This window comes from Acomys russatus, chromosome 1, assembly GCF_903995435.1.
Source record: "Acomys russatus chromosome 1, mAcoRus1.1, whole genome shotgun sequence".
Lineage (NCBI taxonomy): Eukaryota > Metazoa > Chordata > Mammalia > Rodentia > Muridae > Acomys > Acomys russatus.
In genome coordinates, this window is record NC_067137.1 from 120,918,102 (window position 1) to 120,943,314 (window position 25,213).

The following is a 25,213-nucleotide window of genomic DNA, read 5'->3' on the forward strand; positions in this document are numbered from 1 at the left end:
GTGATGCAGCACCCCTCCGAGGGCGGCCAGGTGCTGAGCCTCTGCAGCAGCATCAAAGAGGCTTCTGTCAAGGTAGCTGAGATCTGGATCGTCTCCCTGTCCAGCCAGCCCATCGATCATGAGGACAGTGCAATGCAGGCTGGCCCCAAGGCCAAGTCCACGGGTGAGTCACTGCACCTTCCTTGCTCTGCCGTGCTCTGTCCATGCCACTTCTGGCCTGCGTGTGTAGGAGGACTGTCCAGGGTGGTTGGAGAAGGCAGGGTGGGATGGGAAGGGGCTGCTGGGTTTTTCTCTAGCTAGAAGCTTTTGGGGAAAGTTGTGTGTGCTATTGAAGTTCAGTCACAAGCTCTGTGCACCCTCAAGATGTAGGTGTCATGGGGTTTATCATGCAGCCTTTGAAGCTCCAAACACTCAGTTTCTGATGTGGGGCAAGTGCTCGGCAGCCATCGTCTACTGCTGCTGTCACACTGAGGTCACTGTATTTGCCCCTCTCTCATGCTCCAGCAACCCCGTAGCCTTGTGGCCTGCTACCCTGAGGCTCTTGGCGCTCAGGGCCACAGCACTGAGGGCTATCTCAAGTAGACCCGGGGCTCCTTCCCCACAGCTCCCCTCTGCTCCCAGGGGACACCTGTGGTTCTGTTGCCAACTTATTGCCATGGCAGACTTATTGCCATGGCGTCAGGTGGAATCTAAAGGTACTCTCCCTTCTGTGTGCTCATTCCACAGATAACTACTCTGAGGAGGAGTATGAGAGCTTTTCCTCTGAGCAAGAAGCCAGTGATGATGCTGTACAGGGCCAGGTAACAACTCGAGCCCAGATGGGGAGGCACCTGACAGCTCCCATTCCCACCTCTATAGAGACGAGGCCCGGGACTGAAGGGGATTTCCCCGTGCTGGCCCATATGAGGTCTATGGGTCTCAAGTGCCACTTGGGATGAGAAGGATAAAGGAACTGACGTGTGGCACCTGGCTGCTTCCTCCTGGGGCTGGGACATGTCTGTAAGCAGCTCTGCATCTGCATGGCTTGGGGTGTTAGGGGCTGATGGCCAATGGTGGCCTCAGGCGCTGTCGTGTCTTCACAGGATCTTGACGAGGATGACTTTGATGTGGGCAAACCCAAGAAGCAGAGGCGCTCGATAGTAAGAACGACGTCCATGACCAGGGTTGGTGGAAACTAGTTTTACTAACACTGGGAAGGGCGAGGAGGGTGGGCAATGGCTGGACGGCTGTGGGCAAGAGGGCAGACAGCCTCTCACATACGGCACGAAGGATTCCTAGAGCTCCCACTTGCCTGCCTGCCTAGCATCTGGCTGTTACTAGTCAAAAATGGGCGTAAGCCAGACAGGGACGCCTTCCGGCTGCCATTTTCCCACCACACTCCAACTTCATACGGTCCTGGAGGCCTGGGTCTGGAGTGAGGCTGGGACAGCCGCCTCCAGCCCACGAAGCTGCAGACCGTTGGGTGTGCTGTGTCCCTGTCGCTGCAGTGCCAATTCGCCGTCTGTGGGGCCGGTTCCATTTGGGGGGGCCTGGTCTGCCAGCAGATATTAAGCTGTTAGGCCTTTTCCATGGAGGAAACATGAGCTAGGTAGCCCTCAGCCCATTCTCAGCCTGCCCAGTGACCAGCAGTGTGCCCTGGAGTCCCTTAGAGCACTGGGCTGACTGGCATGGGTAGCCCTTGCCAATACTGACCAGGGATAGCACCGCCAGCCTTTGGCAGGTGTGAGAGGGAGGCTGTGGGCAGACAGTGGCCACAGGCAGCAGCATCTGGAGCTCTGGGGCAACTTGAGGGGCCATGCAGGAAGAGCTTTCCCTGGCTCTGTAAGGGTGGCTGAGATGACCTGGAGACACTGCAGCCAACAGTGTGAACATCCTGACTGAGCTCATAGCTCACATATTCCACCCTGTGCTCTACTGAGTGCCTCCCACAGGGTGGCAGTCTCCTGAAGATGAGGCCAGGCCTTCCCTGGGAGGTGGTGCTGTGGGAGGGCTCTGGACAGCCTGGAGAGGACTGCCCAGCCTCCCTGTGCCCTCCCTGGTTGCCCCTCAATATGGGTAGACCATCAGATCCCCCAGATGTTTTTGAGCCTGGCCTCAGTTTGTGCTTTCAAACACTAAGAGTGTGCACATGGCTGCATGTAAAAGCTGCATCCAGTTCACACTCCCATAGTGTGTGTGCGTGCGCGCTGTGTCTCCTCCTCTCCCTCATTACTGAGGCCAGAGTGCAATTCCTTGCTGTGTCCCAGGAATGTGGCCTCTCCTCACGTCATTTCTGATGTGAGACTCTGTGCTGCTTGTCTTACAGCAACAGAACTTCAAGCAGAAGGTGGTGGCGCTACTGCGCAGGTTTAAAGTGTCTGAGGAGGTGAGTGGAGCAGGCTCTGCACAGCTGCTGAAGCCACCCCACCCCACTCCCCACCCCATGTCATGCTGGGCAACAAGCGCTGAAGCTCCAGGCCACTCTTGGTTCTGCACTTACCATCTGGGGGGCAGGGAGGGGTGCCCTCTGCCTGCGAGCCTGGATGGCAGTCGTGAGAGGCCAGCAGTTGTGGACTCCGCACCTGTGGAAAGACCGGCAGGAGGCTGATCACTGGTTTTTATAAACTCACTATTTGGAGCGCAGTCTCGGGTTCATAGAAGAAGTAGGTAGAAGGTACAAGTGTCCACACCCCAGTTTTAGGTATTGAGTTTGTTCATAATCCAGAGAAAATCACAAAACAGAGTTAAGATTCTGGTCCCACAGTAGAGAGGGGACACTTGGGTGTTTGATCCTCCAAGCATGCACCTACCTTGTAAATCCATATTTGGAAGGGCCACACCCAGAGCAGCAGGGCTCCAGTTCAGCCCTGGCACCAACACCTAACAGTTGCTCTTCACATGTGCGGGCACTGAGGGTGGCCCTTCTCAGCCATGGGGCTTTCTGTGGGGCCAGGACCCATCCTGGAACATCACCAGCCTGTCAGTGGAATAGCCTCCAGGCCCTAAACCTTGAAGCTTGCGTCTCTCAGAGAGACAGACCCAGACTAGCTCAAAGTGGGCACTTAGCAAGGACCATGCAGGCTTGCAGCTGGAGGCAGGTGGATCTTGACCTTGAGTTTCCTATTCACCAAGCAACAGGGTTGAGTCTCAAAATAAGCCTGATATACACGGCTTTTGTTCTGGCTTCTGAGACTCAGCCTAAACTTTTCCAGGACATTGGTCAGGGAAAGAACTTTTTTGTTTTCATAGAAATAATCTCCTACATTTGTATAGAATTCATGCGCATTACCAACCCATGTGGTCTATCCCTATCTGCTCTCAGGCATTCCCTCTTATGCAAGGAGAAGACCCCCATGTCTCAGCACTCCTAGTCACTGCTGCTGGGAGCTGTGCATAGGCACGGATGCTTACTCACAATTCACAGAACTGTCCCAGAATGTGCAGTCACCAGTCTGAGGCTGTAGATTATCTTAAACAACCATTGTTGTGCTATAACTAAATGTCTTGGTCTTTGTAACCAAAAAACAGTCAAGGGCTGGAGAGACAGCTCAGCAGTTAAAAGCACTACTGGTGGGTTGCTCTTCTAGAAGATCTAAGACCATTTCCTAGCATAGACATGGCAGCTCACAGCCATCTGTAACTCCAGTTCCTAGAGATCCAATGCCCCCTTCTGGCCTCTACATATGTGTGCCTCTGTGTGTGTGTGTGTAATATATATGTGTATATTTTTTTTTCTCCTATCTGAAGAGGGCTGGATCTTCATAGGCAGTGCGGCATCCTCACGTCCTCACACAGTGGATGGGAGCAGTGCTTTCCAAAGGCATGCCTCTTATAGAATTACCTTGAAGGTTAAGTTTGAACATAAGAATTTTAGGGGCTACAAACATTCAGACTAAAACATTCTGCTCCTAAAACCCAAAATGTATTCTTTCCCTCACAGAAAATGTATTCATTCTATCCCAACAGTCCTTAAAATTGTAACTCACTCTAGCACCAATCCAGATTCTTAAATACTAGAGTGCCTATGACTGCTTATGTCAGATGTGGCAAGCAGCACTTGTCCAGGTGTGAGCAAGAAGTCCACATTTCTGCAAACTTTGGTAGTTGGCACCTATAGGTGCTGCAAAGATTGTTCTCCCGTGCTGTCTGAGGGGCTGTTATTGCTGCCTGTGCCCTGTGAAGACACAGCTTTGTGTCTGAAGAGCAGCGACTTGAAGCTGTACTGTGCTCAGGCCGTCAGCCTGGAAACATCTGTGGGTCATCTCCTGCATCCCATGGAGCAGCTCCCCCCTCCCTCTGTCCATACTGATCATCTCCTGCATCCCATGGAGCAGCTCCCCCCTCCCTCTGTCCATGCTGATCATCTCCTGCATCCCATGGAGCAGCTCCCCCCTCCCTCTGTCCATACTGATCATCTCCTGCATCCCATGGAACAGCTCTCTGCCCCACCCCCATCCATACTGATCTCTTTGAATTTCTTGTGGCCAAACATACTTTTTTTAAAAAAAGACTTATTTATTATGGATACAGTGTTTCACCTGCATGTACGCCTGCGTGTGCACCAAAACTCAGTATAGATGTTTGTGAGCTTTCATGTGGTTGCTGGGAACTGAACTCAGGACCTTTGGAAGAGAAGCCAGTGCTCTTAACCTCTGAGCCATCTCTCCAACCTGGCCAAACATACTTTCATTTTAAAACATATTTTTAATTGTGTGCATATGTGCACATCTGTGTGGAGTTTGTGCACGTGACTGCAGTACCCACAGAGGGCAGAAAAGGACACTGGATTCCCTGGGGCTGGAGTGCAGACTTGGGAACTGCCTGACTTGCTTGCTGGGACTGAGCTCGAGTTCTCTGTAGGAGCTCCTACTTTCCTTTTTACAACCTGGTCTAGCTGGGACTTTTCCAAGTCTTTAAGATCTGTTTCTTTTCTGATTTTATCTCATTTTCCCCCTTGCATTTTACTGTAAACTGCCAGGAGAGGTCACATGGCTCTCTCTAAGTTGGAGGCTTATGTTGCCAGATGCCTTGTTACCATTTAGGAGCTTTATGTTCCACAACCTCCTGGACCTGCACCCTGCAGGTTTACCAAACTGCTTCTCCTTTGTCATAGGTGACCTTTCCTCCCGTCCCCAGAACTACACTTTTTCCTTTGGGCTGCACTCTGTTTTTACCAGCATCCTGCTCTACCCATGTGCACAGTGGCTCCCTGCTTCTCTGCTGGCTTCTGCCTCTGTTAGGGTTGCCGTAGCTGATCGTCCTAGGCTGAGTAATGGAGCAGCCAGTGTGTCCTGCTCATGTTTCTGGTGTCTGGAAGTCCAAGATAAGGGCGTAGCAGGTTCAGAGTCTGGGGAAGACCTGTTCCCCAAGGACAGTGTTTGTGTGTCCTCCCATGAGGGACAGAAGGAGCTTACTCCCTGCAGCTCTCTCAGTGGTCACAAATCTCCATGAGAAGTCCACCTCATGCCTGAATCACTTCCCAGAGCCTGTTCAACATGGCGCTTACAAGTTTCTCTTGATTGATACTCTGACAACATCTTGGTGGGAAACACACCTCCAGACTAAACACACCCTAGATCAGGGCTGGGAGAACTCAAATGTGGCTCTGCCAGGCCAGGGGGACTTTTTGGGAGAGAAGAGCCCCATGTCTTGGTTGACAGTATGGTAAACAGGGCCTCATGTGCTGTCCAATTTCCACGTCTGTTTCACAAAGCGTGAGTACTGTGATCTTTTGTTTGTTTTCGAGACAGGGCTTCTCTGTGTAGTTCTCGCTGGACTCACTTTGTAGAGCAGGCTGGCCTCAAACACACAGAGATCCACCTGCCTCTGCCTCCCCAAGTGCTGGGATTACAGGCGTGCACACCACGCCCAGCTGAGCACTGGGTTCTGAACACACTCTTGACAAGCCTGTTCACATAGAAAGGTAATCACACCCTGAGGTGACTTGAGGTCTTTGCGAGGTGAATACTTCCTGAATTAGAGTAGTAAACAAAAAGCTGTTTGGAAAATGGCTCCTTGAGAAGAGTGCTTGCAGGCCGGGCATGACGGCGCACACCTTTAATCCCAGCACTTGGGAGGCAGAGACAAGAGGATCACTGTGAGTTCAAGGCCAGCCTGGTCTACAACGAGAGTCCAGGACATCCAAGGCTACACAGAGAGACCCTGTTTCGAAAAACAAAAAAAAAAAACAAAAGTGGATAAGAGTGCTTGCTGCACTAACATGAGGACCTGAGCTTGGATCCCAGCGCTGCCTAAAAGCTGATGTGCTGTGTCCACTGGTGAGCTTGGATCCCAGCACTGCCTAAAAGCTGATGTGCTGTGTCCACTGGTGAGCTTGGATCCCAGCACTGCCTAAAAGCTGATGTGCTGTGTCCACTGGTGAGCTTGGATCCCAGCACTGCCTAAAAGCTGATGTGCTGTGTCCACTCGTGAGCTTGGATCCCAGTGCTGCCTAAAAGCTGACGTGCTGTGGCCACTTGTGAGCTTGGATCCCAGCACTGCCTAAAAGCTGACGTGCTGTGGCCACTCGTAACTGCAGAGACAGGAGGATCACTGGGACTTGTAGTCCACCTAGTCCCGCCAACAGTGAGCTACGGGTTCAGTGACAAACCCTGTCTCAAAAAATAAGAGGAGTTGGGGAAGATATTTGATACCAGCTTCTGTCCTGTGAACACGAACACACACAAACACACACACACACACACACACACACACACACACACACACACACACACACACACACGGGGTGGGGTGGGGTGGGGTGCGGTGAACAAACAGAATAGGATGTTTTGGCAATTAAGTGTTCTATGGCACCGTTCACCCCCTCCTGGTTGTTTTCCTTCACATCCCCTTTTGTTAGCCTTCAACTAATAGCCAAGTAGTGGCACAGGCCTCTGTGGGGCCTTCAAACATGTCAGCATTGCTTTAGGTCTTAGATTCGGAGCAGGACCCTGCAGAACATGTCCCTGAGGTGGAAGAGGACCTGGATCTTCTGTACGACACGCTGGACGTGGAGAATCCCAGCGACAGTGGCCCTGACATGGATGATGATGACAGTGTCCTTAGTACCCCCAAGCCCAAGCTCAGGTAAGCTGTACCAGGTTGAAACTGTCACTTCCAATAAGTCTGAGCCTAGACAGAAGGAATTCTGAACAGCCTGGCAGTATCTAGAATGGTCTGGGTCAGTTTGAGTTGATTGTGACCGTGTTTAGCCCTAGGGCACCATGGACTTGGAAGGTTGTTATAGGGTAAACCAGGGACATCATGAGAAGAGACAACATGGGGTGAGTCCAAGGCTATGGCGCATGATAGAGCCAGCTGGCTTTCCCCCAATGACCAGAAGAAAAGCATGCCACAGGAGCTAGGACTGAAATATTTTCCCAGGCGGAGTATTTCTCAGGGTGAGTGGGAGCCATGTAAACAGACCACAGAGCTTGCACATCCATTGGTAACTAGAGGCAGGCAAAACCGTCTGGAGGTGGGGAGAGGGCTTGAGCTAGAAGGTTCTTTCTGAGGCCAGAGCTTGGTCCATAGGGCAGGCTGCAGAGAAATGAAGGGTCCCAGGGTGTCCCCGCTGCCAACAGGCCTGAGGTATACTGGAAACTGCAGGGTCTACCGTACAGGCAGCAGAAGGGAGCCCCAGCTAGTGCCCCAACTTGGGTTGGCTGGGAGGGTAGCTGGCAAAGCCTGGCCTAGGACAGAAAGAGAAAAAAGAAAGCAGGCCATTCCCCACGCAGGTACTGGGGCCTGTGGGGCCTAGAGAGGCATAGCCCTCAGGACAAGTAGTGTGTGGACTTCCGTCTAGTGTAGCTACTGAGGACAGGCAGACTCAAGCGATTCCAAAAAGTTATAGACCCCTCATCTTTAAGTTTTTAACCTGGACAGTACAGAGAAGACCCACACACAAGACATTAGGATTTCTTTTCTTTCTTCTTCTTCTTCTTCTTTTTTTTTGGTTTTTTTTTTTTTTTTTTTTTTTTTTTTTTTGGTTTTTTGAGACAGGGTTTCTCTGTGTAGCCTTGGCTGTCCTGGACTCGCTTTGTAGATCAGGCTGGCCTCGAATTCACAGCAATCTGTCTGCCTCTGCTTCCTGCATGCTGGGATTACAGGCGTGCACCACCACGCCTGGCTGAAATTTGGATTTCTTTTGTCGTGAAGTTAATTAACCATAACATCCAGAAGGTCAGGCAGCATGACACTTAACAGTGTGTGCATTGCTGCTGGATTGGCTTCTCAGGCCTGTAATCTCAGCATTGGGGAAACTTACAAAACTAGTTTAAGGGCAGCTTGGACTATAGAACAAGACACTGTTTCAAAAAGAACCAAATCAAGTCCAGTGTCTAGGTGTCCTGGTTCTGGGGTGCCATCCTCAGACCTCCACCTTGTTCTCTGCCTCCATCTCGCTGGGCTCAGGGCTGGGTGTTAAACTACTGTTTGGGGCACATCCTCTAGGTCGAGCGAGCTGGTGTTCCTCCTGCTCCTCCCTGTGGTGCTTCCCGCCTCACATCTTCTGTTTCAGGCACGAGTGTGTTCTCTGCTGTAATGTAAGCGCTACTGAGCGCACATTGGGTCCACCCAGAGTTCAGCCCCTGCCCATCGTGAGCTCCATGACCCCTGGCCAGCTCCTGCCTGCAGGGGCCACACAGGTGCCATGCTGTGCCTCCAGGTCACCCATATGGACACGCGATGTCCTGCCGGCTGTTGTAGCTTCAGTTCTTTGACATCCCTTGGGTTCTGCTTTCCTCATCACCTTTTTCTTCACTCACATTTTGTCTGCTGAAGGTTGATTTGCTTGTCGGGAGCTGGCCTGGCTGATCTAGAGCCAGGGCTCTGCTGGATCAGTCAGGCGTGGGCTGCTGTAGCCTACTTGGTGTCAGGTCATCTGTGCTGGTCTGGAGTGGTCTGAATGTGTCTGGAATGGCTTAGCTGTGCTGGACCTGCCCTTGATGCCCCTGTGCTGTTGAGAACGATCTTCTGATATCTGTGGCCTGGTTGTGGATCTCAAGGTTCTCCACGGGGCTGTCTTAGGAGCTCATGGCTGTGAAGAGACATCATGACTATAGCAATTCTTATAAAAGGAAAACTAATTGGGGCTGGCTTACAGCTCAGAGGTTTAGTCCATTATCATCATGGTGGGGAGCATGGCAGCGTGCAGGCAGCCCTGTGCTGGAGACAAGCTGAGGGATCTACGTCTGGATCGGCAGGCGGCAGCAGGAGACTGTGTGCCACGCTAGGCATAGCTTAAGCATAGGAGACTTCCAAGCCTGCCCCCCACAGTGACATACTTCCTCCAACGAGGCCACATTTACTCCTACAAGGCCACACCTTCTAATAGTGCTGCTCCCTGTGGGCCAAGCTTTCACACACATGAGTGTGGGAGTCCTATCCAGCCCACCACCGTGGCTATCTCCATTGAGCACTGAGTCATCCAGTGCTGACACCCAATCTCCTTGTGTTGTGGACAGCCCCACCTTTGGTGAATGCCACAGCAGAACGGGTTTTCTTCTCTTTTAAAGTTGCATTTTTTCCAAGGGGGGAGGGTTGCGGCATGCATGTGCCATAGCATGAGAGCGGAGGTCAGAGGACAAATTGCTAAGGTTACTTCTTCCCTTTCCACTATGTGGATCCCAGGGATCAAAGCCAAGTCTTATGGCTTAGCTCATCTCATCAGCCCCGGAACACACAGTTTTTTGCTGCTGACTTCACAGCCAGGGCAGGATCTGCACCTGCCTGGAGTTTAATCACTCCAGAACCCCACCATGTGTGTAAGGTTCCGTTGGGAATGGATGTTTAGTCACACGGTTCTTCCACAGCGTGTTTTTTTGGATGTAGCCCTGTTCTCTTGTTAAATTCCATGCTGCTTGCATTCTCTGTGTGGTGGGTTGAACCTCATTTTCGATGTCCGGAGGATCTTGGGACACGATACCTACTCCTTCCTCCTTCCAGACCGTACTTCGAAGGCCTGTCTCACTCCAGCTCACAGACGGAGATAGGAAGCGTCCACAGTCTCCGGAGCCACAGGGAGCCTCCCAGCCCGGTGAGTACGGCCATTCTGTGCAGTGCTGGGCGCGTGGGCCAGGCTGGCCGTGCTCATGCTTCTGGGCTCCCAGAAGTAGACATCCTCGTTCTACAGCACAGCCCAATTCCTGTCCCCAGGCGGATGTACCTGAGAAGACGAGATCCCTGGGAGGCAAGCAGCCAAGTGACAGCATCTCTGACACGGTGGTCCTTGTAAGCAGGCCTGGGGTGCATTCACCTGTCCCTGTGCAGCAGACATCAGTCATACAGTGAACTCCACATGGAGGGCTTTGTGTTCATATACTCTGAAAACGTGTGTACCAGCCTCAGGGGCGGCCAGGCTGCCTCATGGTCAGGGCACCCTTGGTTCACCCTCCGTGGATAATGGTCGGGTAGCTCAGGCAGATGTCAGCGTCCCTAGCCTTGCTATCAGACCTAGGCCTTCATGTCTCTCAGATACGGTGTGGATTGAGTGGGGTTTCCAGCAGGTTCGGTGCTGATCTCTTAGTAGGGGTTGGGCCATGAGCTATGGCAGAAGAGGAGTACCTCTCCTCTTGCCTCCAGGGGCAGCATGTGATTGTGCCTCACGCAAGGCCTTGGGTCAAAGGAAACCCAGGGCCTTATCCCAAAACAGAGGCACGTAGGTAGGAGAAGCATGGTAAATGCTTCTGCGTTTGGTGCATATGGCTCCTTCTCAACCCATCAGAGTACGCCAGCCCCCCGGGAACCATCAGGGCAACCTGAGGATAGTCCAGAGACTGAGACCTCTACCCTGGATGTGTTCACCGAGAAGCTGCCGCCCAGCGGAAGAATCACCAAGACCGAGTCACTTGTCATCCCCTCCACCAGGTGTGGGCTTGTGCTGAGAGACTGTGTACCCCTTTGGGGCAGGGTTGTGGGAAGCTAGGTATTTGGGCCAACTCCAGAAACTGCAGGTGGGACCCCTACCCAGTCTGTCAATAGCAGCTACCTCTGGTCTTCTGCTGGCCTACAACCCTAAGGCCAGTGTGCCCGAGAGGTACCACCTACTTCCATGCTGCGGAGGGCTCAGGGTACTGGGGAGATGGCGGTGTCGCAGCACAGTGTGCAGCCTGCAGTGAACACATGGCCTTCCATTCCAGCCGTTCTCCTCTGTCTTTCCTGGTCTCTAGCAGGTCAGAGGCAAAGCCAGCTGGCCGCCGGGGCCGCAGCACATCACTGAAGGAGCGACAGCCAGCTCGACCACAGAATGAGCGGGCCAACAGCCTGGATAATGAACGCTGTCCAGACACCAGGAGCCAGCTGCAGGTTAGGGTGGGAGCTGGGGGAGGGTGCTACCCAGACAGAGCAAAGAAGCCTAGGGGCCCTAGGACCAGGCAAACATGGAGGGCATGCTATAAAATTCCCTGCAGACAAGCCGGTCACAGGTCCTCTTGTCAGGAAGCCTATTGACCCGGGGCAAGTTCCAGCCATACAATTGCTCTCCCTGAATTAGAGCCACCCAACGTGTGGACACGCTACAGTTAGGGACCTCCATGCTAGGTACTGCCTCCGTGCCTGCTTGGGGGTATGGAGTACTGAGGCCCAGTGCTCAGAGTTGAAAGGCCAGGGTGCTGCGCCTCCTCGTGTGGACACCTCAGTGTCTCTAGATTCCCAGGAAAACTGTGTATGACCAACTGAACCACATCCTCATCTCTGATGACCAGCTCCCTGAGAATATCATTCTCGTCAACACCTCTGACTGGCAGGGACAGGTAAGGGGTACAGCCACATGCCCTGCCCTCTCCTGGGGAACTGAGGGTTCATACGGCCTGAGGAACACCAGTCTATGCTGCGGCGGGGTGCATGACCATCAGAGCTGCCTGGATGTTTGTGGCCCCTGTGGGACCTGTGATGAGGGTGGATTGGGACTCCCAGGTGCCATGCCAAGGTCATTGTCAGATTCTCCCCTTCTAGTTCCTCTCAGATGTCCTGCAGAAGCACACACTTCCTGTGGTGTGCACCTGCTCGGCCGCTGACGTGCAGGCCGCCTTCAGCACCATTGTCTCTCGGATACAGCGATAGTGAGTCGCCCACGCCCCCCTTCCCCGGGCTCCGTCCTTGGCATTCTTACCTGAGTATTTACTGGGGTCTTGCATCCTGGCCTTGCCTGCCATTTAAAGACTGGGAACATCTGATCCTGAGAATCATGGATGGTTCAGTTGTGCTGCCCGTAGACTTCCTGCAGCTTTACTCTGACCCACCAGCGGAGATCCTGAGCAGTCTCTGGTTCAGGCATATTCAGGCAAATGTTCAGCTTCCTGCCCCCCAATTCAGAACTCCTGTTGGTGGGGATCCTGGGTTTGGTAGCTACCTTGGGATTGTGAGGCAAGAGCAGCTGCATCTTAGGGGTATCAGGTTCCCAGACCTCAGCAGGGTGGTCCTGGGTCACAGTGAGGCATCTGTCTCTCTCTGCCCCACCCTCTTGGAATCGCAGCTGCAACTGCAATTCTCAGCCACCGACCCCTGTGAAGATTGCTGTGGCAGGAGCACAGCATTACCTCAGCGCCATCCTGCGGCTGTTCGTGGAGCAGCTGTCCCACAAGACGCCTGACTGGCTCGGCTACATGCGCTTCCTTGTCATCCCGCTGGGTGAGGGGCCTTGGGCTACTGGCCACCTGTGACTAACCATGGGAGACCTCAGAGACAGGGACACAGAGGGGAGAAGTACCAATATGACATGCTTCTGTTATTAAAAATTCAGTTATTTTCACTATATTGAAGAGTCTTGTGTGCCAGATATAGTGTTATGCCTGTCACCCTAGCACTTGGAAGCTAAGAAGCAAAAGTTTCAGACCAGCCAGGAACTAGGCTGTATGGTAAGACCTGTTCTTAGTCACATTCTCTTCTTCTGTTTGATAAAGTCCCTAATTATGTAGAGTGCCTTAGAGGGCAAGCTAGTCTCCAGGATGGTCTATGCTGGGTGCCCCACCACAGAGCACTCCACATGAGCTTTGGTTTCTGTCACCAAAAATTCAAAGCAGTCTTTATCGGTTGCCATGGTCCTGTGGACGTGAACACCAGGAGCCACTTGGCCTGTGCAGGTCTAACTATAAAGCACACCTGCATAGGCTTCCTTTGTTTAGCAGCCGGGAAGTTTGAAGGCAGTGCCTCACTTGGGGCCCATGTCTTATCACCCTCCTTGGTCTTCCTGCCTTCACCTTGAGCTTTCTTTCATCTTGTTTGCCTTCCCTGGTAGAGCAACAGGAAGTAGGGACTTTGTCGGAGCTCCTCCTGCAGGCCTTCGGCAGCCCACTGCAGAGAGGCCCGAGTCAGCAGGGTTGTCTGGGTTAGGCACCTCCACATGCTAATGAGTTACCTGGGGCTCCCAGGCTCCCACCCTGTGGCCAGGTACCTGGGCTCCGTGGATTACCGCTACAACAACTTCTTTCAAGACCTGGCCTGGAGAGACCTGTTCAACAAGCTGGAAGCCCAGAGTGGTGGTGAGGCCTGGGCACTGTGTTGGTGAGGGGGGATACCCATGGTGAGGGGGGATACCCACGCATCTCCAGCCCCTTACCTTGGACAAAGGGGTCTCTTCCACCCATCTCTCAGGCTCAGCCCGGGCAGGGGTCGGGGGGGTGTTACAGGGCTTCCCTCGCCCAGCCTGAGTTTTTAGCCTTGCTGTAGGATATGGGGCCATTGGGGAAGGACAGGCACGGGGCTCTAGAACAGGCCTTCAGGATTTGAGAGGGAACCCTGGCACCCTCACCTGGCACTGTTGTGGGTGGGCACTTGAGCCAGAGGCTGCTGGCAGAGTACAGAGATAGAGAAAAGCCAGAACATAGTGCCTGGGACACAGCCCAGACGCCAGCAGATCCCACCTTGTCACCATGCTGACCCTCTGCCACCTCTGCCTTGTGCAGTGCAGGACACACCAGACATCGTGTCACGCGTCACCCAGTACATCTCAGGAGCCAACTGTGCTCACCAGCTCCCCATTGCAGAGGCCATGCTGACCTACAAGCAGAAGAGGTAACATGGTGGGCTAGGGGTGGGGGTCCTGGAGGAGGTACCTGGCCCCTTGTTCCTTGTAGACTATGGGATTAGACCCTCAAGGGGCTGGGATGAAAAATCTGAGTGTGGCAGGAGCCTACCCTGAAGCCATGTCAGATCGGAACACCAGATTGGGTTTTCAGACCTTTTGTTCCTGTGCATGTTAAAATTCTACGTGCTGTAGTAAGAGGCACTTGTCCCTGTGTTCCTTGTATCTGGTTGTGTTCCTTCCAGATGGCTCCTGCACCACAGGTCCCCTGACCCTGGCTTTGGCCTCTGGGTGAGCAGTTAGATCACCATCCCATCCATTCAGAGGTGGCCAGTGCTCAGGAGCTCGGTGAAGATTGGACAGAGCGGGTCTGGTCCCAGGCCTAGATTCTTCCTCTTCAACTTAGGGAACTGAACGTATCTGTCTTGGCTCAGCCCTCTGAACATTCTAGCCTACTGCAGTCAAGGAGAGTTAAATGCACAGAGCCTAAGGCAGCAGCCTCTTTGATGTCCATGGTGCCCAGCACCCTGCTCAGAAGACACACAGACCTGTAACCAATGACAGCGAAGTTTAGAGTCTCTGTAAGCCGTACATGCCACACACCACCTTCCCCAGAGCAAACGGTAGTTGATTGAAGGCTGATTCGGTGGAGTAGGTTAGCAGAGGCCAGCCTTGCTTCCTGACTGCTCAGGGGCAAATCCACGGTACAGACCCTCCAGGAACCCTCAGCCTGACCACCAGGGGCCGTTCTGCTCCTTCCTCAGTGTGTGGACAACTTGTTGATGTTCCTGAGTGTCCTAACATGTGTGTTTTCTCTCTTGGTGGCTTTCCAAAAAAGGAAAAAGCACTTTCACTTTGACTTTACCCTGAGGTACAGCTCTCTGGCCTAATCCTCTCTGTCCCCAGGCTGGTCTTTGGGGCTTGTTTAGCAGGGTCATTCATTGCCCAAGTGCCTCTCCTCTTGCTTCAGGCAGAATCCCTGTTCACTGAAGAGCAGCTTGAACCCTTTTGTCAGGAGACCTGCAGATGGATCCTGTGTGTCTGTAGAACCAACCTCAAGGCGTTTGTGCTTCTAAAGCTTCTTGCTAAACTAAGCTGTGCTGAGCACTGGAGCTGGCGTCTGGGCTACCCCATGCTGCCCTTGCTCTTAGCACCTGACACTAGCAGTGATCTGGTACCCACACACAGCCTCAGAAGGGCGGTACCACAGTGCTGGTCCCGTGTGAGTGTGGAGGTAGGGAGGTGAAGGAGTAGGTACAGTACACAGGTACCTGCACCACTTTCTGCTCTGTAGAATCAGTACGGCCAGTGGAGGCACAGAGAGGAGCTTGTAATGTCTTCTCTATTTTCCTTGGAGAAGTAGCCAGGCTTTTGAGGATTCTGAATAGGAGTAAAGTGTTTTACTTCCCTGGGAAGGCTCTACTTTCTGGAAACCTAAGCTACTCTCAGCTGCCCTCAGAGCTACCATTTTCAATGCTGAGAGAGTCCTGCCCCACTGTCTGCCACACTTGCCTCAAGGTATCTGCTGTGGACAGTCATGGCTCCAAGGTCCTCATTGCTGGTGGTGCTGCTCTTTACTCGAGCCAGCATGAACACAGGAGGGTCCTTGAGTACCAGCTTGCTCTGCTAAACAAGCCCCTGAGTTAGGGAAAGACCAGCCTTCATACCTCTCTCCTGCCCTGAGGCTTGGCCTGTGCCACCGGCTGTGACAGGAGGGGCCTGCAGCATGCTCTGTGCTGTACTTATATCTGGTAAAACCAGGCTTGAGGAGACGCTCTGGCCCATAGCTCCCTCTCCCTGGGACGCAGTAGTGACACCAGCACTAGGTGGGCACAGGTACCTGCAAGGAACCAGTAAAGACCCAGACTTGCCTGACCTTCCCTGTGAGAGGGCTGCCAGGGAGGTGCCTGCTCTTGCTTGCCTCTTACTTGAATCTGGGAATGGAGCTTATCCTGTGGTAGCAGCCGAGCTTTCAGGTCATACTGGGACAGCACAAGCTCCAGGCTGCTGTTCTGGTGTATGTGGGTGAAATGGGTCCTCGGGCACAGGCTCTGTGTCTAGCATCATGGCAGGTCTCGGGAACAGATCAAGTGCATGGTTCTCTGACTGCCAACCACTTAACTTCCATGAGTACCTGTGCAGCAGGCCCTGGATGCCTCAGCATCCGGGCTCTTGGTTAGCCAGCTAGTGTCACTGCTGTTGCACCCGTGCCGGTGCTATCTGCATGGCCCAGGATTCAATGTGGCACCGGTGTCACAGTTGCTGTACCTATGCTGGTCCTGTCTGCATGGCCCCAGATACAGCTTGGCTTTGAGTAGCTTCTCCATGTTGCAGTGTCTCCTGTGTCTTGTCACACATGGCCTTGTGAGCCGTGCTCTGTTCCCAAGTGTCTTAGAGTGGACCACAGATAACAAGCTGCTCTGCTGTGGTCCTGGAGGGCCCTATAGAGTGTGTGAGGCCCAGTGGGTTAGAGCCCTCCATCCTGGGAGCCACCATGCTTGCCTGCTTTCTAAAACCTTCTGGGCCTGAAGTGGACAGGTAAGGGTAGGGCAGATTGGGGCCAGGAGCCACAGCATTTGTATGGACTTGAAAGAAGAGATTTCTCTTCAAAACTGCCCTCCTTAGAAAGGAAAGGAAGGCTGGGAATTTAGCCATCTCCAGTGGGCTAGCATAGCCCAAGATACCTGCCAGGTCTTTGGGTATGTGGAGGAAAGACAGAGACCCCTCTTGACGCATAGGGCTGTCTTGTGAGCACGAGTGGGAGCACTAAGAAAAGTCCTGTGCCCCACCAGGAGGATGGGCTGCCAATCCTGAAAGCTCATGCCCACAACAGGCAACCAGCTAGCCACACACCTTCCAAGTACTGCGTCCCACAAAGGTGTTAGGCTGCACCTGCTGCACTGCAACACTTGGGGGGCACTCCAAGCCTAGATGCAGAGATCTGCCTCATCCATCCATCTCGGTGCTTGGCCCGAGGAACATGAACTTCTCTGACAGATGCACTGGCATCCAACACCAATGTGAGGAAACAAGATGCGACAATCTCGAAAACCATGCAGAAGTGAGTGAAGCTCTTCAGACCAGGAAACCACTGGGGGAGGCCAGGAAGGAGTAAGTAGGACCAGCCTGCTTCAGAGCCAGCCCCACCACGAGATGCAGAAGGACACATTCTGACTGCGCATAGAGCCATGTGCCCGAGGCCGAGGTTGCGCCTTGTGGGAGACTGGGCCATTGGGGACCAGACTGGTTGTCAAGGAGCCTCCTCAGAGATGAGCCACATGGCTAGCCCAGAAGAGGGAGACAAATGATTTTTCATCTCTGTTCTTGATCTCAGACGCTTGGAATCTTCATGGAGGATAGGCCCTAACTAGCACTTCCAGGATAAGCTACTGGTTTACCAAATGCTACTCAGAGTCAAGTCCAGACAACACTTTATCCGGTCACTAATCGTGGTCAGCTATTCCACCTTGCCCCAGGAACTCTGCTCAGGCCTCGGGCTGCACTTAGTTGTTACTGTTAGAACCTAGCATTCGCACCCAGCACTTTAGCCAAAGCCTTAGACTGTAGATGGCACTGGAGTCACCAGGCTGAGGAAGAGACCTTCATGCACTGGTGTTGGGAAGGCCAGCCCTATTACTGCAGAAGGCCTGGCCTGCTGCCGAGGTCTGGATTCCATGGGACATGCATGTAGAGCAGCTTGGAAGGCTTGGAGGCCTGGCCTTTCTGTAGTGACACAGAGTACCTGAGGGCAGGTGATATGGCTGAGGGCCAGGGTGGGTAGGGCCGGGTCCCCAGGCTAAAAGCCAGCTGGGGTTGGGTGCCACAGGAGGGAGTCCTAACCGTCTATTTTGCTTCTAGCCCTGATGAAGAATCCTCTCAGAGGTTCATTCCCTTCGTTGGGGTGAGTATCACCAGCGTTGTTCACTGGGAACACAAGCCTGCCAAGATCCCTGTCACAGCAGAGTGTACCAGAGCTTATGTGTACCGGAGCCTTACTCACCGTGTGAGCCAACCAAGGACTGCCCAATTCCTCCTCATACATGCCCCTTGCTTCCTTCCTGCATCTTTTGGTTCTCTTAGTGAACACATAGCAGTGTAAACCACTTTTCTATGGAGATGTGTCAGGCCGTCAGGGTCAGCTCAGCCGGGCCCGCGCCTCCTGGCAGGTCAGCTCAGCCGGGCCCGCGCCTCCTGGCAGGTCAGCTCAGCCGGGCCCACGCCTCCTGGCAGGTCTGCTCAGCCGGGCCCACGCCTCCTGGCAGGTCAGCTCAGCCGGGCCCGCGCCTCCTGGCAGGTCTGCTCAGCCGGGCCCGCACCTCCTGGCAGGTCAGCTCAGCCGGGCCCGCGCCTCCTGGCAGGTCAGCTCAGCCGGGCCCACGCCTCCTGGCATCGGCTGAGAGACACTGAATGTGGACATGTCGGTCTCCTCGCACTTAGACTGAGGGCCAAGACTCATGCTCACTCCACTCCCACAGCCTTTTCACGGCTAGCAGAGGTGTCCTGCTGTGAGACCTCTAGAGCAGCGTAACACTTGGTCTCCAAGGCAGTGACAACTGTCTATAGCATCCTGTTCAGGGTCTTTTCTGTAGTAACAAAAGTGCCCTATGGGTACTGATATGGCGAAGACTCTGAATTTGGTGTTTTGATTTGCTGGATAGTTCAAGCCAGAGACACTTTCCCTAGTGGCCCATGCATACTGTAAAATAGCTGCTACTTCTGCAACAGTGTTTCTCTCATACCAGCATTCTAGTATGATGGATGTTTGGGACTGGCCAGTCACATGGGATTTGCCCCTTCCCAGAGCTGGGCCCTGCCCCATAGGGACCTATTTCCTCTTTTGTGGGCACAGAAGATGGGTTGGCAGCAGGGACATAGAAGTCCATCCTAGATTAGCTCCCAGCTGGGTCCCTAAGTGGGGACAATAATGCCGTCTGACCTCCCCACCTGCCTCTAGCCAGCATCCGTTACTTCCTAGGTTGTGAAGGTTGGAATTGTGGAGCCATCTTCAGCCACATCAGGTAACCTGTCCTCTGTGAGGATTGTCCGAGTGGCCCTCTGGGTAGGTGGTCCCTCTGTTCTTAAGGACCAGTGAGTTTCTACTGATTGTTCTATACTCACAAAATCCCAGATCAAGACAAACTGGGCAGTTCTCCCAGAAAAGAAAGAGAATCCCCTGCCTCCTCCCCCCATAAGCTGCTCTGCCTACCCTATTGTCCTGAGAGCTGCCTCTCCAGTCAGCTGTGGGACCAAACTAGAAGACTGTCTGACCACTGGCCTGACCCCTCTCCAAAGGAGACTCGGACGACGCAGCCCCCTCAGGCTCCAGTGTGCTCTCCTCTACCCCACCGTCTGTGTCAACACCCCCTGCGGCCAAGGAGGCTTCACCTACCCCGCCCTCCTCCCCCTCAGTGAGTGGAGGTCTGTCCTCCCCCAGGTAAGCAGCGTGGCTCTCATCTGACTTGTTCTTAGGGGACATCCACCCCTTGTGTTACCCATCTTGTTAGAGCACTGTGGGCATAGAGCAGGGTAGGTCATGTCTTCAGTGGGTCCTCCTGGGGGCAGGAGCTGCCATAAACAAACAGGACTCACTGAACCTGAAAGCACCTTTGCACGGGCTGGGCTATTAAAAGTGGAGCTGAGGGAGAAGATGCAAGAGATAGCTCTTTAGGCCCAACACAAGTGAGCCAAGTCCTACCAGGCCTCCTGGGCCTTGAGTGGATCACCTGCTCTCACCAGTCATGACACCTCTGATGAAACCACTCAGGAGAAAGAGTGCACAGGTTGCTGGGCATGGCCACAGGCACTAACAGTATCCCGCAGACAAATGGGCAGTCAGCACTGCAGAGCTTCTCACAGCTCATTGGCACTGGCCAGTGAGTTAGGGCAGGTGCTGACCATACCACCTTGCCTACAATGGCACAGTGACATGAGTGTGTGTACTTCCCTCTGCCTTTTCACAGCCAGGGCGTCGGCGCCGAGCTCATGGGGCTACAGGTGGACTACTGGACGGCAGCATCGCCTGCAGACAGGAAGAGAGACGCTGAGAAGAAGGACCTGCCTACCACCAAAAACACGCTCAAGTGCACTTTCCGGTCCCTCCAGGTCAGCAGGCTGCCCAGCAGTGGCGAGGCTGCAGCCACGCCCACCATGTCCATGACTGTGGTCACCAAGGAGAAGAACAAGAAGGGTGAGGTGGGAGTGTACTGAGCAGGGCTGGACAAGGGAGGCCGTTCTGTGGTGACCATTGGTGACAGGGATGCCATTCTCCCCACGCCCTAGCAAGTTCCCAGTAAATTCATGGTCATGAGACCACAGCTTACTCCAGAAGGGGTTGGCCATCAGACATGCTTTGACAGCTGTGGCCTCTGCGCTGTGAGGACACTGAGGTTCTGGGCAGCTTCTGGCTTCAGGTGGGACAGCAGGCGGGAGGGTGCTGTGTGTGGCCACAGCGAGAAGCTGAGGCCCAGGTGAGCAGGGCCAGCCACGTCCCCATTGGCTACTGTTCTCTCATCCTGCCTGCTGTGGGGCTCTGGCTGGCTTGGTCCAGAAGGAGCTGTGGGTCAACAGCAGAGCTCTTCTCTTCCCAGTGATGTTTCTGCCCAAGAAAACAAAGGACAAAGATGTGGAATCCAAGAGCCAGTGCATTGAAGGCATCAGCCGGCTGATCTGCACAGCTAAGCACCAACAGAACATGCTTCGGGGTGAGCATGGGACAGGGGTTGCTCTGTAGGCTGCTCGGGGAGTCAGTCCATGACCCGGGTCCTGTTTTGTTCTGTCTGTAAAATGTGAATGCAGAGCAAAGGGCCTTTCGACCTCACATGGGAAAGGCGTAATTTCGACCCTCACATGGGAAAGTGTAATTTCACCCTCACATGGGAAGGCGTAATTTCACCCTCACATGGGAAAGGCGTAATTTCAACCCTCACATGGGAAGGCGTAATTTCAACCCTCACATGGGAAGGCGTATTTTCAGCCCTCACATGGGAAGGCGTATTTTCAGCCCTCACATGGGAAAGGCGTATTTTCACCCTCACATGGGAAGGCGTATTTTCACCCTCACATGGGAAGGCGTAATTTCGACCCTCACATGGGAAGGCGTATTTTCAGCCCTCACATGGGAAGGCGTATTTTCAGCCCTCACATGGGAAAGGCGTATTTTCACCCTCACATGGGAAGGCGTATTTTCACCCTCACATGGGAAGGCGTAATTTCGACCCTCACATGGGAAGGCGTATTTTCAGCCCTCACATGGGAAGGCGTATTTTCAGCCCTCACATGGGAAGGCGTATTTTCACCCTCACATGGGAAGGCGTAATTTCGACCCTCACATGGGAAGGCGTATTTTCAGCCCTCACATGGAAAGGCGTAATTTCACCCTCACATGGAAAGGCGTATTCTCAGTTTGCTTGGCACACCGTTTGATCAGGTGCCTGCATGCATCTAACAGCCTTTCAAGTTCAAGTAATTTTTCAACCTTTTCAGTTTTTATTGGTGGGGATTTGTGAGGAGATTGCTAGAGATTGAGCCTAGGGTCTCATGCATGCTAGGCAGATGCCCTACCTTGAGCTGGATTCCCAGCCCTTCCTTCCTAAGATTGATATTTATACCTAAGTGTCTTACAGAGGCTGTTCTGTAGGAGTGCACTGAGAGTGTAGGGCTTTTGGGTCCATGTGAGTTCGGGGTCCTTGGATGGTCTTCCTAAGGCTACCTCTGGAAGTGCAGCTTTTTAAGTAGGACCCTGTGAGGTGGAAGTGGCATATATGAGCCATGCCTGGCTGACGTGTGCCTCAGACTGCCCTTACCGCTGCTCCCCTTGGGTGGTGGATCACCATGGCACTGAGTCCTGGGAGGGCAGGGGTAGGAAGGGCCTCTTAGGCTTCCCCCAGCTTCAGGATTCCCCTGCCTCCTGGCAGCCACCCACCATCTCAGGTGGCTGCCTTGCTAGGCAGGCAGATGGTCAGGTGGCCCTCTCCCACAGTCCTCATCGATGGCGTGGAATGCAGCGATGTCAAGTTCTTCCAGCTGGCTGCCCAGTGGTCTTCCCATGTGAAGCACTTCCCTATCTGCATCTTTGGACACTCCAAGGCCACCTTCTAGCCCCACCCACGGAAGGGCTGACACGGGACAGTAGAGGGGCCTATGTCCTGCTCTGTGTCAGCCATTGATGGAGAGACAGCTGTGTTTCTGTTAACACGTGGTTACTACAGAGACAGACTCTTAAAAACACAAAGAAACAGTCTTAAGTATGAATGTGCTCATAGCCCAGAAACTAAGGGGATGCTAGCTCCCTGTGGGCCCCTGAGTAACTGTGCTCTGCTTATTAACCAGAATATGTGGGCAGGTGGAAAGGCTGGTGAGAAGGGAGGTGAACTCTGCTCTCATGAAACCCCAGAACCACAAGCATAAGTGTTCTTGCTTTTGCATCTTGTCCTCTCCTGAGGTCAGGATTCTGCTTCCTTAGGGAGTAGGGAGCAGAGTACAGGCTTTGGAGTTAAGTGGCCGGAAACTGAGGGTCAAGGCTTGGTCTCCTAGCATGGGATGTTGGCCCCTGACACCCCCATGTGTGGTTCCCAATAAACTCCAGCCTCATGGCGGAGGTTTTGTAGTAGCAGATCTTTCTAATGCTCTCAAATACGTTCAACGACGTAGCTGCCAAGCAGATGTTGCTCTTGTAAAGTCCCCTTGGGCAGGGCAGAGCCAACAGGAGCTGCATACCCAGCCCTACCCCTTTGGCTCCCGTTCCACAGGCATCACTAGGCTTCTTTGGGTCCTGCAGCTCAGATCAGGTGACCCTTGCAGATTTCCCAGCATCTGGCCTGGAAATGGGAGAGGCTGCTGGGTCTCTGAGATCTGCTCTACCACGCCCTTCCACCTCCATTCTGCCCGCTGCACAGGGACGTCCAGGCTTGATTGGTCATGTGGAGTCTGAGTAGAGAGTCAGGATTATGAACTAGAGACGGGACACCAGAGTGTGTGTGTGTGTGTGTGTGTGTGTGTGTGTGTGTGTGTGTGTGTGAGAGAGAGAGAGAGAGAGAGAGAGAGAGAGAGAGAGAGAGAGAAAGAGAGAGAGAGAGAAAGAGAGAATAGCTGTGAAGGCTCCAGCAGGCTGGTCTGTCTACAGAGGCCAGACTCCCTTATAGGACTGAGTCTGTCCAAGCTCCTCAAAGCCACCTGGATCCCATTCTTCGGTTCAGCTCCATCTTCCAGCACCTTCCCACGGCGCAGGAGAGGGGTGTGCTGGCCTGCAGCCAGGGTCATCCTGACTGTACGTGTACCATCAGATTCAAGAAGAGGTCATTGCCTCAGTCCTAATTTTCTCAAGAATCCTCCTGGGGTGTCTAACTAGAAGAGTGGCCGCCTGCCTGTCTTCCCCGCCCGGAAGCTGTGGCACTCCTAGAGACCCTGGTGGTCGGTTTGGGAGCTCTAAGCTTGATATCTTAGCCTTGAGACCTTCCTAAGAGTGCTCAGAAAATTGGCAAGAGCAGGGCAGGCTGAGCTTGAGGACTCCTTCCCTTTCCTAGGATGAAAGATGGCTCAGTTTTTTGTTTTTATTTTGTTTTTTTACTTCCCCTTCCCTGACTTGCCAAACAGGGTCCATTTGTCCAGGGTAAGGGCCCTGCGCTGCTGCTGGGATCTGGGTTGGGCCGTAGTCCCTGGGCAGTGGAGTCCCTGGTGAGAGACTCTGAAAAGATCCTGTGTTAAGGAGTTAGGGCAGGCCACTGGACTTCTTGGACCTTAAGAGCCTGGTTTACCTGCCCTCGAGTCTCTTCCCAAAGGTCAACCTTGGTAGGAAAGATCTGGCCTAGACTTCTAGCCTTGAGGCCTCAGGGAGTTTAAGCTCATGCCTGAGGCAGCCCCTTTCCAGAACTCTTCCCTGTACATGCTTCCTTGATGGGTCCCAGAGGTGTGATTTCACATACACAAGAGGAGGCTGCTTCTGTTCCCCAGCTGGCCCAAGGCAGAGATGGGAAAGCCTAGCACGTGAGCACCGTGTACCCACTGCCATAGTGGTGCAAGGTGCAGACCTAGACGTGGCTTTCCCTGTGCCTCAGTTTCCCCAGTGGTTAGAGAGACAGTCCGTTTTCCTTGCCTACCTCATGGAGCTGTAATGAGGACTCAGAGAAGCACTTTTGTGAAGGATGACTAGACACCAAAGCCCCCTGACAGGCAGTGCAGTGCTGAGGACATCAGTGTGTGTCTCTCACAGGCCTTAGCTCTGAGGCATCACCCCTAGAGTCTGCCAGTCTCAAAGGTCACTGTCCGGCAACACCAGGTTCCTCTTAGGCCTGGCCGTACAGTCTGTGGGAACGCATAGTTTCACTCATTCCTGTCAATTGGGGCCCTGCCTCTACCTTAAAATCAGTCCCTGCCACCACCCTGGGTATGCAGCTCAGTATCACTGTATAAATACCAGAGCTGAGGAAGGGGGCATGGCCTTCGGCCCCCATGCAGTGGCTTGCCCTAGCCTTATCCTGCAAGCCTCACTTACTCCTCTAGCCTCCATCTCAAGTGAATTCCGCTTAAAAACGTCCTGGTTGTACTGCCCAGGGCCAGGGTACTGGACCCTCTTATTTGCTCCCCAAACCCCCAGGCCCTCCAGAGGCTGACGGCCTTGTGTGAGGATGACTCCGTCCGCTTCTGCCGACTGTCCAGCGCGCTGTGACTGACTTCCAGGATGTGTGTATGTGTTGCTAGGGTTTTTTGTTTGTTTTTCTTTTGTTTTTTAATGGAAAGCAGCATTCATGTAAATAGCTTTTTTTGGGAGCAGATGCTGATCTGTCCCATGTGACCATGTGGACGATTTCAAGGTGCTGAAGCGACACTAATAAACTGACGGCGCTCAGGCCGCCCACTGCTGTGATTTCTCTCAATGTGTTGGGGCCACGCGGTTTGAGCGCTGGGGCGCAAGCGTCATCGGGACGGAAGTGGCAGCGGAGGGCGGGGTCTGCAGAACGGAAGCTCCAGGCCGGCTCCGCCCCTCCTAGCATTCTATCCTTGGCTCCAGCTCGGATGTCTCAGGCCGATGCTGTTGGTTCCGCTCCATCTACCCGGAACCAATTGACACAGCCTCACACACTGCACTCCCGGTGTAGACCGTTCTGAGCCTAACCCCTCTGGCTGATTGTCAACCGGAACCCATTAAGCCTGCCTCATCTGTCCCAGTGCCCACTGATCCCTCCCCAGAACCCTCTGAGCGATCTATTGCCCCGCGTG

General features: G+C 53.6%; 1 protein-coding gene across 2 annotated transcripts in view; it reads left to right on the forward strand.

The window, feature by feature from the left end:
- Window positions 1-22,975, forward strand: part of Pacs2 (phosphofurin acidic cluster sorting protein 2) — a 54,515-nt gene extending 31,540 nt beyond the window's left edge. Inside the window, exons 5-25 of one of the 2 annotated variants that reach the window (XM_051152405.1) lie at window positions 1-163; window positions 727-800; window positions 1,083-1,163; window positions 2,306-2,365; window positions 6,908-7,065; window positions 9,925-10,015; window positions 10,135-10,209; window positions 10,703-10,845; window positions 11,151-11,283; window positions 11,625-11,729; window positions 11,932-12,038; window positions 12,452-12,606; window positions 13,347-13,457; window positions 13,881-13,989; window positions 14,838-14,870; window positions 17,858-17,900; window positions 18,975-19,017; window positions 19,292-19,433; window positions 19,960-20,186; window positions 20,587-20,700; window positions 21,978-22,975. In XM_051152405.1, the coding sequence (XP_051008362.1) occupies window positions 1-163; window positions 727-800; window positions 1,083-1,163; window positions 2,306-2,365; window positions 6,908-7,065; window positions 9,925-10,015; window positions 10,135-10,209; window positions 10,703-10,845; window positions 11,151-11,283; window positions 11,625-11,729; window positions 11,932-12,038; window positions 12,452-12,606; window positions 13,347-13,457; window positions 13,881-13,989; window positions 14,838-14,870; window positions 17,858-17,900; window positions 18,975-19,017; window positions 19,292-19,433; window positions 19,960-20,186; window positions 20,587-20,700; window positions 21,978-22,096 (2,286 nt within the window). In that variant the 3' untranslated portion in view covers window positions 22,097-22,975. The remainder of the gene's footprint in view (window positions 164-726; window positions 801-1,082; window positions 1,164-2,305; window positions 2,366-6,907; window positions 7,066-9,924; window positions 10,016-10,134; window positions 10,210-10,702; window positions 10,846-11,150; window positions 11,284-11,624; window positions 11,730-11,931; window positions 12,039-12,451; window positions 12,607-13,346; window positions 13,458-13,880; window positions 13,990-14,837; window positions 14,871-17,857; window positions 17,901-18,974; window positions 19,018-19,291; window positions 19,434-19,959; window positions 20,187-20,586; window positions 20,701-21,977) is intronic. The other variant, XM_051152413.1, reaches the window with a different exon arrangement.
- Window positions 22,976-25,213: the final 2,238 nt, after the last annotated feature.